A 14,449-nucleotide genomic window follows, 5' to 3' on the forward strand; every position below is an offset into this window, starting at 1 on the left:
CGTCCACCCAGCATACGGACTCGAAGAAGAGAGTGCAGGGTTACTCCGAGCCGGCGGGTGGACTATCGCCTTCACGATGCATGGCTCGGTTGTGCTGGCCCCAATCTCGTTGGCGGTCGTGCCGCAGCAGTCCATGTATGATGTATCTAGATACAGGAGAACAGGAGGGCGCCTGGGTCTAAATTTAGTGAGGTGTGAAGTGAGTTTATGTACTGCATCTTTAGTGCACTTTAGCGCGAATTTAGTGCGAATTTAGCGCAAATTTAGCGCGAGTTACTGCGACTTTACATCCAGATTTAGCGAGGTTTAGTGCGTCTTTAGTCCATCCGCGCACTAGGATCCAGCCGCAGCCCCTCGCTGGGCCTCCCTCCCCCTCTCCCCCTGCAGTCCCCTGCCCACTCGCAAAAGTTTCCCGTCCGACCCCCAACCGAACGAAGGTTTTTAATTCAGCTAAATATCAGCCTCCGGTGCTTTCCCGGCTGCTTCTCCGGGCCCGCCGAGCGGCAAAACGTTTGCCGGAAGCGGGGCGTGAACATAACGACTTTACTGCGATGGCAGACACGGCCGGAGCAGACGATGGTGGCGCTGCCGTGGCAGCAGGGAGAGGCGAGGGGCGGCAGGGAGAGGCATCTCCTGTGGTGCATTCTTGGCAGCCAAGGAGCAAAGCACGCGGCCCTGGCTAGCTGTGGTGTGGCCGGGAAGCCGTGCTAAAGATGCGTGCCCGCACTAAAGATGCGGGACCTACACTAAATGTACTGCTGCTGCCCGCACCTAAATGTGGCGCCAAATTGGAGATAAAACACACTAAATATGTGCTAAATAATGTGCTAAATATGTGCTAAATTTGCGCTAATGGCGGACGGATGGCGTCGAGGATGCCGAGTACGACGCCCTCAGCCGCACAGTCTCAGCCTACGTTCCGCGGCTTACCAGCACGATCGCCCTCGTGCAGCCGCGGCATGCGGACTTGCCCTTCCGCCGCTGGCTGCTCACCCCAAGCGGCCCCTCGCGGTGCACGCTGCTGCTCGAGACAGCGCGGCGGCACACCTACGCCCTTGAACTCAGCGCCAGTGGCGTTGCGCTCGTTCCGTCTTCCGAGTGCCCGGCCGAACTCGCCACATTGGCCTCCACGCCGCTGGCGCCAGCGCTGTTGTTCCATCGCTTGCGCGACGCCGGCGTCTGGCTCTGCCCGCACGACGCAGACGCTGAAGCGTTCAGCCATGACCAACGGCCGCGACTTAAAGACCCATCGCTCGAAGCTGAGGTGCACCGCGAAGCCTCGCGGCTCGCGGCTGGCGTCCGCTTCTGCTGGTCTCGTCGCAATCAGTTGCTTGGGGCCGAGCGAGCAATGCTGCGCGTCGCGCCTCCCCACACGCCTGCCGACACCGACCTCGACGAGGGGGACGAAGAAAACGTCATGGAGTCCCCTGCTTGCGCCGACGCTGATCCATGGGCGGCCGATGCGCCGTGGCAGTCTCTGCTTCACTCTCGAATCGGCCCAACAGGAGGGGCGATTGACCGTTACGTCGCTCTGGTCGACCCGTCCGAGAGCGAGACCGATGCGGGCACCCGCCTGCTGGACGGTACGACGGCGCATTCGACGCCAGCACTCTGCCTCGCGGCCGACCCCGCCGGCCAATACGCCTCGGCGCTGGAGCAGAGTGCATCCTCAGCGCACCTACTCAGGGATCACGTGCGACAGGTGCGCCACTTCGCGTTCGCTCCCCTCGACCCTATCCTTTTGAGACCCCTCCGACCCGCTCTGGTCCGCAGGTGCTCGACGTCTTGAGACTGTGGTCGTTCACGCAGTCGGTATGATCGGGGCGTCGATGCCCCTTCGCTCGAGTCCAGAAGCGCTCTCGTAGCCGTGTACACTCACACGGCCCTCGCTCGCTCGCTCTCCGCTGGGCTTGGGCCACGCGCCCCGTGGGTGGCGCCTCTACCAGCTACCACGTGCTCTCCCATATGAGATATGTGGAGAGTAGCAGGTCGGATTGATTGACCTACAGCCTACGTACAGAGGTCGGAAACTGGTCAACTGACCCCATGCCGCATGCGGACCTCCAGGTCGGCGGTGCTAGTGTAGGTTCTGATCTCTGACTCTGTCAAATAAATCCCCGACCTGCTTTGGGACCTTACTGCCCTGCTCGACCTCTCCGCTACGCGCTAGACCCCACGGGGCGCCCACCACCTAGCCCACCACTCGTTTAATTTTACGCTGAACACATTTCCACAACATCAAAAAATATGTGTGTGTGGCGGGCGTAAACCTGTCTCACGGCTCCAGAGAAGTGCCTACGACCGCCTTTGTGCTGCTGTCGCTCCCGCCAACGCCGCGAAAAAGGCCGTGGCGCCTATCGCGCCGCTCGCCGGGCGGACAATTGAGCCGGCCAGCTCGGCGTCCATGACGCCGGCAGAAGGCAGCAGCGCGAGCGTGAAAAGCGCGAGCGCGGCAAAGGCGAGTGGCGTCGACGCTCTGCCGACGGCCGAAGTGGCGCTCGCGACGGCCTCTATCTCCTGCGGACTCGAGATTGCGAGGCGCTCTGGATCGCACGCAAGTACGCCGGGATTCTTCGTGATGACATTGAGCGCTCGCTGCTTGCCCAGCATCCCTCGCAACAGCGCGTTGTTGCTGGTGATGGTGGACGGAGAGACAACCCATGGCGTAACAATACCCTTGTTGGCGGTCAGCGCAGTCAGAGCTGCCTCGTCGGACGGATAGCACCCGCGCAGTGCTCGCCAGAGCGGCATGGGGAGAGACCCAGGGAGGAGCAGCTGAGCAAAAAACTGAGCGTGAACGCTCAACACCGAGGTACAAAGAAATACGTTGCGGAGCGGAGTGCGCACAGCGCACGCTCTCACATGACAAGCGCGAGCTGTCGTGAAAAAAGAAAAACTCGTGCGCTGGAAGGACCGCAAGCGGCGAGGCGTGGCGAGGCGTGGAGCGGAGAAACTGAGCCCCACTCGGGCGACCCCGGCTACCATGCGCATCGCGTTGGTGGGCTGCGGCCATGGCGAGCTCGACTCGATCTACGCATCCGTGGCGCAGATCGAGGCGGTTCACCAGACCACCGTCGACCTCCTCCTCATTTGCGGCGACTTCCAGGTGCTGCGATGGCCTCGCACTCCCATCGCGGCCGCCGTCGCCGCCTGCGCCTGTGCCGCGACGACGCCTGCACGTGTGCGCCGCTTCGATGCCTCACCCGCGCCACGCAGGCCGTCCGCAACCAGTCCGACCTGGCGACGATGGCATGCCCCGCAAAGTACCGCTCGATGCAGGACTTTCACCGGTACTACTCTGGCGAGAAGCGTGCGCCCGTCCTCACGATCTTCATCGGCGGCAACCACGAGGCGTCCTCCCACCTCTGGGAGCTCTACTACGGCGGCTGGGTCGCGCCCAACATCTACTTCCTCGGGTACGCGGGCGTGGTGTCGGTGGGAGGCGTCCGCATCGGAGGGCTGAGCGGCATCTACAACGGGCGCCACTACCACACCGGCCACTGCGAGGCGCCTCCCTACTCCGACTCGGACATGCGGTCCGCGTACCACGTCAGAGAGATCGAGGCGCCGCACACCACCACCTCGCACACCACTCTCCCGCCACCGGCCCCCAACCCCACGCCTCTCCCGCACGCCCTCCCCTCCCACCGCCGCCCCTCCCCTCCGCACTCCCACCCCCGCCCGCCCAAAGGTGCTCCGGCTGCTCCAGCTCCGCCAGCCGATGGACGTCTTCCTCTCGCACGACTGGCCCGCCCACATCGCCACGATGGGCGACACAAACGCGCTGCTCCGCAAAAAGTCCTTTCTGCGCGACGAGGTGAGGGACGGCTCCCTCGGCTCTCCCGCCGGCGAGCAGCCCCTAGAGCGCCCAAGGCGGTCGTGCCGGGGCCTCCCTCCCAAGCTGCTCGGACCCTTCCTGCAGGCGAGCAGCTGCTCAAGCACCTCAAGCCCGACTACTGGTTCGCGGCGCACCTGCACGTCAAGTTCGCGGCGGTGGTGCAGCACGCCGCCGGAGCGAGCGCCACTCGCTTCCTCTCCCTCGACAAGTGCCTCCCGCAGCGCGACTTTATGCAGGCCTCGCACCGACCCCCTGAACCCCGACCCCTCTCGCCCTCGCACCTCTCGCCCTCGCCCCCCCAACCCTGTGCCCCCGGGCTGCTCAGCGCCCGCCGCCGCCCTCCGCAGCTGATCACCGTCGATGGCGACGGCTCGCCCCCCGTGCTGCGCTACGACGCCGAGTGGATCGCGGTCCTCCGCTCGACGGCGAGATCTCGCCGAGACCTCGCCGAGATGTCGCCTCCTCGTGATTGCGTGTCCCTTTGCGACAGGCGCACCTCTTCTCGAACCGGCGCGGCCGCGTGCCTCTCGACCCGCAGGCGGCCTCATTCCTGTCAGATTCTCTCGCCATGGCACTGCTACAGATCACCGCGTGCCTCTCGACCCGCAGGCGGTCGGTAGAGCGAGCGGCGGCCGCGCCGACTTTGGGCCGAGCGAGGAGGAGCTCAGCAGCGTGCTCGAGGCGGCCGGCGGAGACTTGGCGGTGCCGCTCGACTTTGCGGTCACCGCGCCGCCGTACCAGCACGGCGACCCGCCGGCGGCGCAGCCGCACTTTGCGGAGAGCCCGCAGACGGCGGCGTTCGCGCGCACTTTTGGGTTGCCCGCCGAGTTCCGCTCGCAGGCGGGCGGCACGTCCGGCCCGGCGGTCCGGGACGGGAGGGGGCTGCACGGCGTGGACGGCGGGCTCTGCCTGCCCGTGCCTCCGCCGCCGCCGACCACGGCGGCCGACGGGGTCTTTGCGCCGCTTCCGGTGGACGAGGAGATTGACCTCGGGGACGACTGACTTCTGCATGGTAGCATGGAGGGTGGAGGATCGGGTTTGAGGCCTCGCTGACCGCGGCCGAGCCGCAATTCGTACGTTTCTCAGTGTTCCTACTTTTCACTACACACTCTTGCACTTTTCAGCCCTGCTGTTGAACATCTTATAGCTTGTACTCGAATACTGCCTGTGTGGTAAACAAATACTCACACGACTCGGCCGGACGGCGCGACGGAGCTCGCACGCGGTCTCCAGACCACGGTGCACGGTCCACGGAAGGCATAGTCTGAGGGTTAGGTTTCTGGAGCCTCGGGTGCTTTTACGCTTTTGATCGGGTCACGGGAGAGTGCGACTTTTACCACTTTGTGGTCGTCTCGGAGCGCCCAACTTTTAGAAAAAAATTCTTCGCACTTCGGCGCTGCGCGCCGGGTGCAGCAAGTACTAGCTATCGTCCCGCAAAACGGCAAAGAAAGTAGCCCCCGCGCACACTATGGCTAAAAAAATGCTGCCGCTCGCCCGCCGGTGTGTGTCCAAACATGTACATGTGGCGCTACAAGTTTGTGACACATAAGGACGCATCTCCCACAACACTTCACCCGCTGGCTTGGTTGCAGCTGCCGACCATCTGCCCCGGCTTGGGGGGCTAGTGGCATTCGCCGGAGAGTAGAATGTCCAAAATTTTCGCGCGCCTGCGGCGGCGCGACTTTTACCATTTTGCCCCGGGCGGGCCCACTTTTGTCGTTTTGCCCCAAATCTACGGCTAGCCGTGCTTTTAGCGTTTTGACCCAAATCGGCCGAACTTTTAGGATACCCTCAGACTATGACGGAAGGGTGCGGAGAGATATATCTCGGCGCGGCTCACGGCTCGGACCGCCACGGCGAGAGAGCTTTGGCGTGTGTACGACGCACAGAGGCACGAGAGAGAGAGAGAGAGAGAGAGAGAGAGAGAGAGAGAGAGAGAGAGAGAGAGAGAGAGAGAGAGAGAGAGAGAGAGAGAGAGAGAGAGATGAGAGAGAGATGAGAGAGAGACAGAGGCCGTTGATGCATTTGACAAGTTGTACGAGGTGGTTGGTGGTCGGAATGGGGCTGCTCGTGGCTTCTCGTATCTGACCGCCTCGACGACAATCGACACTGAAGGCAAAGTCAAATAATATCTTTCTCTGACGGCTCAGCGGAGTCGGTGTCAGCAGAGTCGGCCTTGGACTCAGCATTCTCACCGTCGCGCGCGGCACTGCTCACGCTCGCGGCGCCGTCAGCCTGACTGAGCCAGCGGCCGCCGTGGTGGTGCCCCTCGTCGTACGAGTCGTCGTCATCGTCATCGTCGTGGTGGTGGCCGTACGATGAGCTGCCAGACCACTCCTCGTAGACCGGCTGCCCGTAGTGGCTGTGATCAAAGGAACCGGCGCCGCCGGTGGTCCACTCCTCGGTGATCTCCTCGTAGACCAGCCCGTTTCCAGAGTTGCGATCAGACACGTACGAGTCGCAGCTTTGCCGCCCGCCTTGGCGCCATTGGCCGTAGCAGCAGGTGAAGCCCTGATCGCCGCTCAGGAGCGAGCCGATGTCCGTGCCACCGGGCGCGTCGGGCGGGCAGAACTGTCCTTGGACGCTGCAGTCGTAGCCGCGGCAGGAGGTCGCGTCAGGAGGCCCGAACGAGTCCACGCCGCCATAGTAGCTGCCGCTCGAGGGCGCGTGGTAGTGGACGTGGTAGTTGCTCCTCTTCTCCGCCGGGGCCTCGACAGGGCGGGCGTCCGTGTCGCTCTCCTTGTTCTCTGCTTCCTCTGCGCCAAGGCTGCGGCCGCCGTGAGCGTGGTAGTACTCGTTCGAATCCTGGTGGGTCGAGCCATAGTTCGAGTGGTAGTGGTCGTGGTAGTGGTCGTCATGGTAGTCGTGGTGGTCGTTCTCCTGCCGTTCAGGCTTGCTGTCGTGCATCTCGTCGATCAGCTCGTGCGCCTCGTGGTGAAGCATATCGATCGCGCCCTCCTTGTCGCCGACGGCGCCGAGCATCACGGCGCCGAGCAGGTGGCCGTCGCCCAGGGACTTCTCGTCGGGCACGGCGGGGACGGGCGCGGCGAGACTGGTGGCGAGGAGCGACAGCATTGTTCGTGGCGAGGGCTTGGTTGGAGCCGGATAAGGACGATTGGCGTATTACGCTTGCTGGTGCTTGCTTCTTGGTTTGGTCCTTTAGGAGCGCTGTGCGGACAGTCGCGGCGATTTATCCTCCTTCCCGTTGTTTCGGTCAATTTCAAGCCCTCCCCCCTGACCCCTCCCAGCAGTCACGTCTGTTTGTGTTAATAAATAAGCGTGGTATCTCCTCTTTCTACTTACTCCCTCTCCCCCCTGCCTCCTCCCGCACCCCCTCCCTCTCCTGCCCCCCCCCCCCCCCCCCCACACACACACACCCTCCTCCCATTGTGATGAACTCCCAAAAAAGACGCCCCCCTGGCTGTGTCGCCACCCCCCACCCCCCAGGGTTCCAACTTTTTGCGGGACATGGTACGGTGTAATCGGCCAACCCAGCTCAAGACCATACCCCCCCCGCCTGCTGGCAGACCTGCTTGGGGGTATGGTAAGGCTAGTCTTGGGCGGTCAGGACCATACCCCCACCCCTTTGCCCACGCCTCCGCTGCCCTCCACCTCTCCCATGCCGCCCCCGCCCTCCACCTCGCCCACCCCTTTGCCGCCCTCCCCCCCTTCCCGCCCTCCGCCTTCGCCATCCCCCATCTGTGCATTCCACTCCGTTCGCTCCCCCTCCCGCTTGGCGCCCATCCCGCCCTCCGCCCTCGCCCTCCGCCCCTGCCCTGGCTGGCCTGGGCGACATCCCCACACCATCACGCGCCAAGTGGGAGGGAAGTGGACGGGGCCCTGAGCCGACCTAGCCGCCAAACGGAATGGGGCGCCCAACACGTGTGCCGGATTACTGTGCCTTCCCCGGGCGCAGCCTTTCGGCTCGTGAAGGGTCGGTGCGTGTCGTGACCCCCTGGAACACCCGTACCCCCGCACCATCTCCGTCGCTTGGTTCTTCAACCTTGCCACCACCGGGAGGCGGCCAGGACTCATAGACTCGGTCGAGAGACCCCAGATTGGCACCTAGACCGGTGCCTTTCTGGACAGGGTGGCAGCCCGCCACAAGGACCCCAGGAATTGCGACTCGCCGCTTTCCTCCCGATGTGATTCTGTGTGAAATCTGTGTCTTGATTTGCCAACAATAGACCTAAAACCGTGCCATACCATACCCCGGAAAAAGTTGGAACCCCAGGTGTCAGGGTTCCGGCTCCTACCCGGATAGGGGGTCTGTTGACCACCGGTGACTCTTGACTTTTGCGAGGGCGGCCGGCACGGCCGCACCACCCCTTACATTATACCCGGAGAGAGAGTACAAGGTGGAGAGAGAGAAAAGACGAAAGCCGCAGCGTCGACCGCTCCCTATGCAATCTTCGCTCGTCTCATTGGTATCGCTCGCCACGCCAACGCGGCGCGACATGAGATGACATCACGTAACAGGCATCTCGCACCCTACCTCTTGGCGACCTCTGGCGACTGCTCGACTCGCCGCACTGTCGGCAGCGCCCTCTCGCCCGACTTTCGGATGCGGTAGGGCTTGCACGAGCGCCAGTCTCCGCTAGACCGGAGCCTCACTGGCATCACTCGCCTCGCTCGGTGGCATCGTGCCAGGCGCTGCCGCTATGCCGGCTGCTACCGCTGCAGCATCTGTCGCCGCCGCGAGCAGCTACCCTTCGTCTGTCACGCTCTCCAATGGTGCTATCTTTCCGCTCGCATCGTTCGGCCTCCAGATATACGATGACGCGACCGCAGAGAAGCTGACGCTGCTCGCCATCGAGGCGGGCTTCCGCAACTTCTTCGCATCGGTGCTCGCGCGGAACCAGGCGGGCTTTGCGCGAGCCATCAAGCGGTGCGGCGTCCCGCGCGAAGAGCTCTTCATCTGCGGCAGCGTCGTATCGAACCGGGCGGTCGATGAGGACACGGCCTACAGCTTCACTCAGCTAGGGTGCAGGGAGAACATGGAGGCGTTCGGTACCGGCGGGATCACTCATCTCGATATGATCATGCTAGACTACCCCGGCCCAAGCGACGCCTGCATAAGAGGACAGTGGCGGGCGTTCGAGGAGATGCAGTCTGCGGGCCTCGTCCGCAGCCTCGCCGTGAGCAACTTTCGGCCGGCTCAGCTGGACGTTGTGTGTGCGACCAAGAAGGCGGCTCGGCCGGTCGTCAACCAGCTCCCGCTCTGCGTGGGATACCACGACAGCGGCGTCATCGCGGCCAACGCGCGGCGCGGCGTCCACGTCCAGGCCTGGTCGCCGCTGGGGAATGGCCGACTCACGCGCCTCTCTCGCGACGCGGCCGACGCCAAGGAGCTCTGCTCCGAGATTGGGCGGCGGCACGGCAAGACAGGGTTTCAGGTGGCGCTGCGCTGGCTCACGCAGGCCGGCGCGAGCTTCACCGTGGAGGCGAGCAGCGCGGAGCACTTTCGCGACGACGTCAGCCTCTTCGATTTTGAGCTGAGCGTTGAAGAGATGGCCGCGCTCGAGCGAATTAACAAGCAGCCCGAGCTGGAGGGCTCCGTCACGGGGCCGAATGCTTGAGTCAGGCTTCAGGCTGCGGTCTGCGTCTGGGTCTCTGTGAAAACTATGAGAGAGAGTGAAGTCTGATGACTCTTGGTGAAGAAAAGAGCTCACAAAAAGATACATGCACATGTGCGGACCAGGGACCTAGTCCTACAGGGACGGCCGAGAACACTACACAAGAGAGCCACACAGAGTGAGGCACGCACATGCGACATCTCATGGCGAAGGTGCCGTGTACTCTACCTCTCTGTCTCTACCTATATTGAATTGACGTATTGAGATGTGCCAAGTGCTGTGACACAGCGCGCGGAGTCAGCTAGACCTAGAGATCTGACACCGCGCGGCTACTTCACACACAACCTACCTCGGCTGCGTGCACTGCGGTCATGCGAGGAGGAGCGGCACTGTGCACTCGCGATCCGCGAGAGAGGCGTCTCCAAAGGAGGCCGCCCCCGCCTCCTCGGAGAGGGGGCACTCGTGCCGCACCCGCGCAGCCCCACTGCCGCCGCACGGCACGCACCTCGCCTCCCGCGACACGTCCTGCAGGCCGTACTCGCCGTACTCGAGCCCCGCCTCTGCCTCGCAGAAGCAGAGCTCCGACTGCACGGCGAAGGAGCGAACCTCCGCCGTCGACACCTCCACCGCCACCCGCCAGCACCGCTCGCGCGCCGGCGCAGACATCCTCGGCACGAGCAGCTCGACGGCCGTCGCGCCATCGCCGCCGCCCGCGCGCTGCGACCCGCTCTGCGGCATGTCCACGCCCTCGCCCGCCGCGCCGTCCCCGTGCGGGAAGAGCCGCACGCGCAGTCTTTCCGTCGGCACGCGCGCGCGGCGGAAGGCGCCGAGCGGCGCCACGGCCGCCTCGATGCGAGTCTGCGCGGCGGAGGGGCGGCCGCCTCGCCTCGCGGAGGAGAGGCGCACCCAGTGCAGGAGGGAGATGCGCGAGGCGGCGGCGCCCGCCGAGGAGAGGAGGTTGCGCCAGAGCGCCTCGGTGCAGATTGGGCAGAGCGTGGAGGAGAGCATCTCCCGCATCAAGCACGAGTCCTGCGGGGGAGCGGGGCGAAGACGGCGGCTTGGCCGACGCCGAGAGAGCGCCACCACCACTAGCCGAAGCCCCGTCGCCTGCGTCGGGCGGTAGCCGATTCGCCGGCCGGCGCGGCTGAAGACCGGGAAGATGCCGACGGCGCCGCGGGTTCGGTCGCCGCCGTCCGCGCCGCCAAAGCCGCGCGCAAAGGCGTGCACCATGATGTGGCAGAGGGTGGGTCGGGCGGCGCGGGCGGCGGCGAAGACGAGGCTGTGCTTGCCGGCGGAGAGGGCGGCGGCGTCGCTCGTCTCGAGGCGGAGGAACTGGCGGTCCTGCTGCAGCCGCAGCTTGGTGGCCGTCGGGGCGCCGTCGAGGCTCAGCGCCACGTCCTCGGGGTGGGCGACGCCGGAAACCGACCACGAGATGCGCAGCTCCTACAGGGAAGGGCTGCCAAGGGGTTCCCCCCGAAGCTTCCAGAGAGACGGACCACGGGGTGCGCTGCTCCTCCCACCCGCCCGCCGGCACGTGGAACGACACTCTGTAGGGCGCTTCGGCGCCGAGCACGCGCCACGGGTGGTCAATGTGCAGCAGGGTGGAGCTGGCACCGCTCGCCTCGCGCCACGCAGACTGCCGCTCGAGCGGCGGAGGCAGCCAGGCCGACCAAGGCACGCACGGCCACACCAGCCGTCGGCCACGGCGTCGCGGACCCTCGTCGCGCTCGCACAGCCGGGCCGTCTCCGCAAAGTTGTCGCCCGAGTAGTCGCCGCCTAGACGCAGCGGCGTGTGGCTCTTCTTCGAGTGCGCTGCTGCGCGTGATGAGCCTGTCCGCACGCCCTCAGACCTCCGTCGTACTCCTCGCCAAGGTCCGCGAGCGCGTGAGCGAGCTCGTGCCGCGCCGAGATGGCGCCGCTCGTCGGCGAGTTTGTGATCATCGTCACCCCCTCCGCCGCCATGCCGCCGTAGAGGGGCTCGTTGACGAGCAGCACCAAAAAGTCGCAGCCCGGGCAGCCCAGCGCCTCGCGGCAAGCGGCGCGAGCACGAGGCAGTGTCACGTTTGAGTCGAGGATCGCGCGCAGCGGCTCGTCGCGAGCGCGGTAGCAGCGGAAGGCCGTATCGGCGGGGCCGCCTCGGCCGATTTTGCTCGCGGCTGACCTGAGATAGACGGCGTGGACGTTGATGAGGGCACTCACGCCAAAAAATGTGGCGCCGCGGGCCGAAAAGTAGCTTCGCGTGGCACGGTCTGCGTCCGCGAAGAAGTGGTCCGCGCGAGTGTAGGCCTCGCTCAGCAGGACGACATCCACCGTCGTTGCCCGAGGCCCGCTTTCGTGGAGCGTGCGGCTCTCCCAGTCCCGGCGAGGCTGACTCCGCTGCTGCCTGCTGCCGTCGCCGCCGGCCATGCTCAGCGTGCTGCCGATCGCACGCGTGTGGAGGACTGCCTGCAGCAGGAGCGTGGCCGCGGCGACGCATGGCGGCAGCCAGCGACGCCATCTCATGGCGATCGGCGATGGCGAGGCCTGGGGCATACAACAGCGCGCCCTGGGCTGGCGACAGAGGCCCCGCCCACCCAGGGTACCCTCTCGAGGGACCCATTGGGTAGCTCTTTCGAGGGCTCGCCGGGGCTCTGCTCCAAGAGACCTCGAGAGAGCGTGCGTGTGCCTCTACTCGCCAGGCCCTGGGGCATACAACAGCGCGCAAGAAGAATTTTACAAGCATGTCGCACAACACGATTCTTCACGCGACAGGCAAGGCACGGGCGACGGCTTCCTCAGAAGCCGTCGTCCTCACCGTAGCCGTCGTCGGACCCCCAATCAGGGGGACAGTCGAATCCGCGAGCACCGTGGTGCTCGCCGAAAATACCATCCCCATCCCACTCCCCCTCATCCCACCCCCCCCCACCCGCGCGCCTACCCCGCCGATGGCCGGTGGGGCGGGAAACCCCGCCCCACCCACCATTGCGCAGCAGGGGTTCGAGGTCCTCGCTGAGCAGCAGAAGCCGCCCAGCCCGGACCTCGTCCCTCCACCCCTCCCTCTCCCAGCACCGGTCACCAGCCCAACCCTCCACCACCACCACCTCCCCACGCCTCAAGCCCGAGCCCCCTTCGGCCGCAAGAAGAATTTTAGCGTCAAAGAAGAATTCTTAAAAAGGCCAAGAAGAATTCTTCTCTAGGGCAGCCGCACGCACAGGTGCACCGAAGAAATCAAGGGCTTTTGGCTGCAGTGCAGGGCCCCACATCGAGGTCTCAGAGAGCGCAGAGGTGAATGAAAAAAATCGTTTTCCTTTTTCTTAATCTCGGTATACGGTATGCCTCATCTCCAATCAATCAATCTTCCCTCGACGTAGCTCTACCTTCACAAATAGATGCACAGCGCGCACGGTTGGGCCGAGGCCCCAAAGTGGGCCAGGCTCACCACCCGCGGCCAAGCAGCATGCACACGGCAGCGAATCCCACGCCCGCCTCTGAGGGCGCGGCGCGGGGCGTCCGCTGCAGCGGACGAGACGGCGTCGCTCAGTTGCCGGTGGCGGCGAAGAGGCCCTTGCCGAAGGTGATCATGTCGCCGACGTACGGCAGGTTCGCGTCGGCCGCCGAGAAGGGCGCCATGACCTCGCCGTCGTACGGCTTGATCTTGCCGGCGAGGGCCGGGACGGCGCCCGGCACCTTGGCTTCCGAGATGAGCGAGAAGAGGCCGAGCATGGCGAGGCGGCCGTTGTTGACCTCGATGTTGAGCTTCTTGGCCTTCTGCTCGGCGGACAGCTTCTTTGTGAAGCCGAACGGGTCGAAGAGGTTGAGCGGCACCGGGTGCGGGATCTCCTTGAAGGTGGGGAAGTAGCCCGGCTTGCCGCCGCGCATGTAGTGCTTGGTGCCGTCCTGCTCCAGCACGTACGCCGACTCGGACCAGAACTCGAAGAAGCCGATGATGAGCAGGATCTGGAGGCGCGCGCCCTGCGCCGAGGGAGGGAGGGCTGTGAGGGCCCGGGGAGTGGAGGCGCGACCCGTGACGGTGTGCCTGCGGCGTGGCGTCCCAGACGGCGGGCGCGGAGAGGCCGTCGAAGGAGGAGTAGTCGGGCAGGGAGGTCGAGAGCGCCCACGGCCAGCGGATCCCGTTCTCGTGGATGCAATATCCCACGAATCCCGCCATCGCAACGCGGCCGTGCTTCATCTCAGCATGGCGGAGGAACCCGACGGTGGCGTCGTTGCCCTGGTCCCAAAAGTCCTGGTCGCCGAGCTTGAGCGGGTCGAAGTAGCCGAGCACCGGGTTCTGCGTCTTCGCGAGGCCGCGGAGGTCCTCCGCCATGACGACGGTGCGGGAAGGCGCCTGAGCGACAGCAAAGAGAGCGCCTCGCTGGTGGCCGCTGTGGCGACGGTCACTGTGTGGGAGTGGCGCGTACCGCGGGCCGAGCGACGGGCGCGAACGAGGCAGGAGTGAGCGCGACGGAGAGCATATACACACACATGTATATATTAAAGCGAGATGCGGTGCCAGCGAGGGGTGCCAGTAGAGTGTGCGCGCAGTATTTTCTTTTTGTTTGGGTTTATGCCCGCAGCCGAGGTGATGGCGTCGACGCGTTGGTGGTATCGGCTCGGCTTGTGGCGTCGCGCATCATGGCGTTGCGCGCGCGCAGCGCCTCGAGCTCGTTGGCACTCGTTCGACGATAAATAAATGCTGAGGAAGCTCCTCGCTGGGTGGAAGGAGGCCCGGCCAGCCTTGAGGGAGTCGCGGAGGAGAAGGGATAACGGAGGCAACGCAGGCACGGGCCAACAGCCAGTGGGACGAACGAGGGCCGCGACGGGCGGCTCAAGCGGGAGGGAGCGGAGACAGTCGGCAGCGAGCGAAGTGGGTGAGACTGATGATGCCCCCTCGACTTAGGGAGCGGTTCAGCTGCTGGGCGGGCTTCAGGGTGGTGCTCACGCGAAAAGGAATCGACGCGATGTACAAAGCATACAAGAAGGGGAGAAAGAAGAGGAGAGACGCCAGTGATGACGAAGCAGAGACTAGCCCGCAGACGAGAGCAGGGCAGACCCGGGA

General features: G+C 64.9%; 5 protein-coding genes across 5 annotated transcripts; 3 read left to right on the forward strand and 2 right to left on the reverse strand.

Moving 5' to 3' along the window:
- Nucleotides 1-852: 852 nt before the first annotated feature.
- EMIHUDRAFT_210875 (hypothetical protein) lies at nucleotides 853-1,818 on the forward strand (the record flags this gene model as incomplete). The annotated part of the gene is made up of 3 exons (XM_005768311.1): nucleotides 853-882; nucleotides 953-1,702; nucleotides 1,774-1,818. The coding sequence occupies 3 exons, from the start codon at nucleotides 853-855 to the stop codon at nucleotides 1,816-1,818; spliced, it is 825 nt and encodes a 274-aa protein (XP_005768368.1).
- Nucleotides 1,819-2,983: 1,165 nt separating this feature from the next.
- Nucleotides 2,984-4,840, forward strand: EMIHUDRAFT_103015 (hypothetical protein; the record flags this gene model as incomplete). Its single annotated transcript, XM_005768312.1, has 5 exons — nucleotides 2,984-3,106; nucleotides 3,217-3,549; nucleotides 3,692-3,817; nucleotides 3,874-4,248; nucleotides 4,448-4,840. The coding sequence occupies 5 exons, from the start codon at nucleotides 2,984-2,986 to the stop codon at nucleotides 4,838-4,840; spliced, it is 1,350 nt and encodes a 449-aa protein (XP_005768369.1).
- A 3,659-nt stretch (nucleotides 4,841-8,499) lies between these two features.
- EMIHUDRAFT_210879 (hypothetical protein) lies at nucleotides 8,500-9,417 on the forward strand (the record flags this gene model as incomplete). Its single annotated transcript, XM_005768313.1, has 1 exon — nucleotides 8,500-9,417. The coding sequence occupies one exon, from the start codon at nucleotides 8,500-8,502 to the stop codon at nucleotides 9,415-9,417; it is 918 nt and encodes a 305-aa protein (XP_005768370.1).
- Nucleotides 9,418-9,783: 366 nt separating this feature from the next.
- Nucleotides 9,784-11,916, reverse strand: EMIHUDRAFT_103018 (hypothetical protein; the record flags this gene model as incomplete). Its single annotated transcript, XM_005768314.1, has 3 exons — nucleotides 9,784-10,857; nucleotides 10,949-11,190; nucleotides 11,265-11,916. 3 exons carry the CDS (start codon nucleotides 11,914-11,916, stop codon nucleotides 9,784-9,786), a joined length of 1,968 nt encoding a protein of 655 aa, XP_005768371.1.
- Nucleotides 11,917-12,930: 1,014 nt separating this feature from the next.
- Nucleotides 12,931-13,717, reverse strand: Lhcf13 (light harvesting protein; the record flags this gene model as incomplete). The annotated part of the gene is made up of 2 exons (XM_005768315.1): nucleotides 12,931-13,385; nucleotides 13,423-13,717. 2 exons carry the CDS (start codon nucleotides 13,715-13,717, stop codon nucleotides 12,931-12,933), a joined length of 750 nt encoding a protein of 249 aa, XP_005768372.1.
- Nucleotides 13,718-14,449: the final 732 nt, after the last annotated feature.

This window comes from Emiliania huxleyi, assembly GCF_000372725.1.
Source record: "Emiliania huxleyi CCMP1516 unplaced genomic scaffold EMIHUscaffold_46, whole genome shotgun sequence".
Lineage (NCBI taxonomy): Eukaryota > Haptophyta > Isochrysidales > Noelaerhabdaceae > Emiliania > Emiliania huxleyi.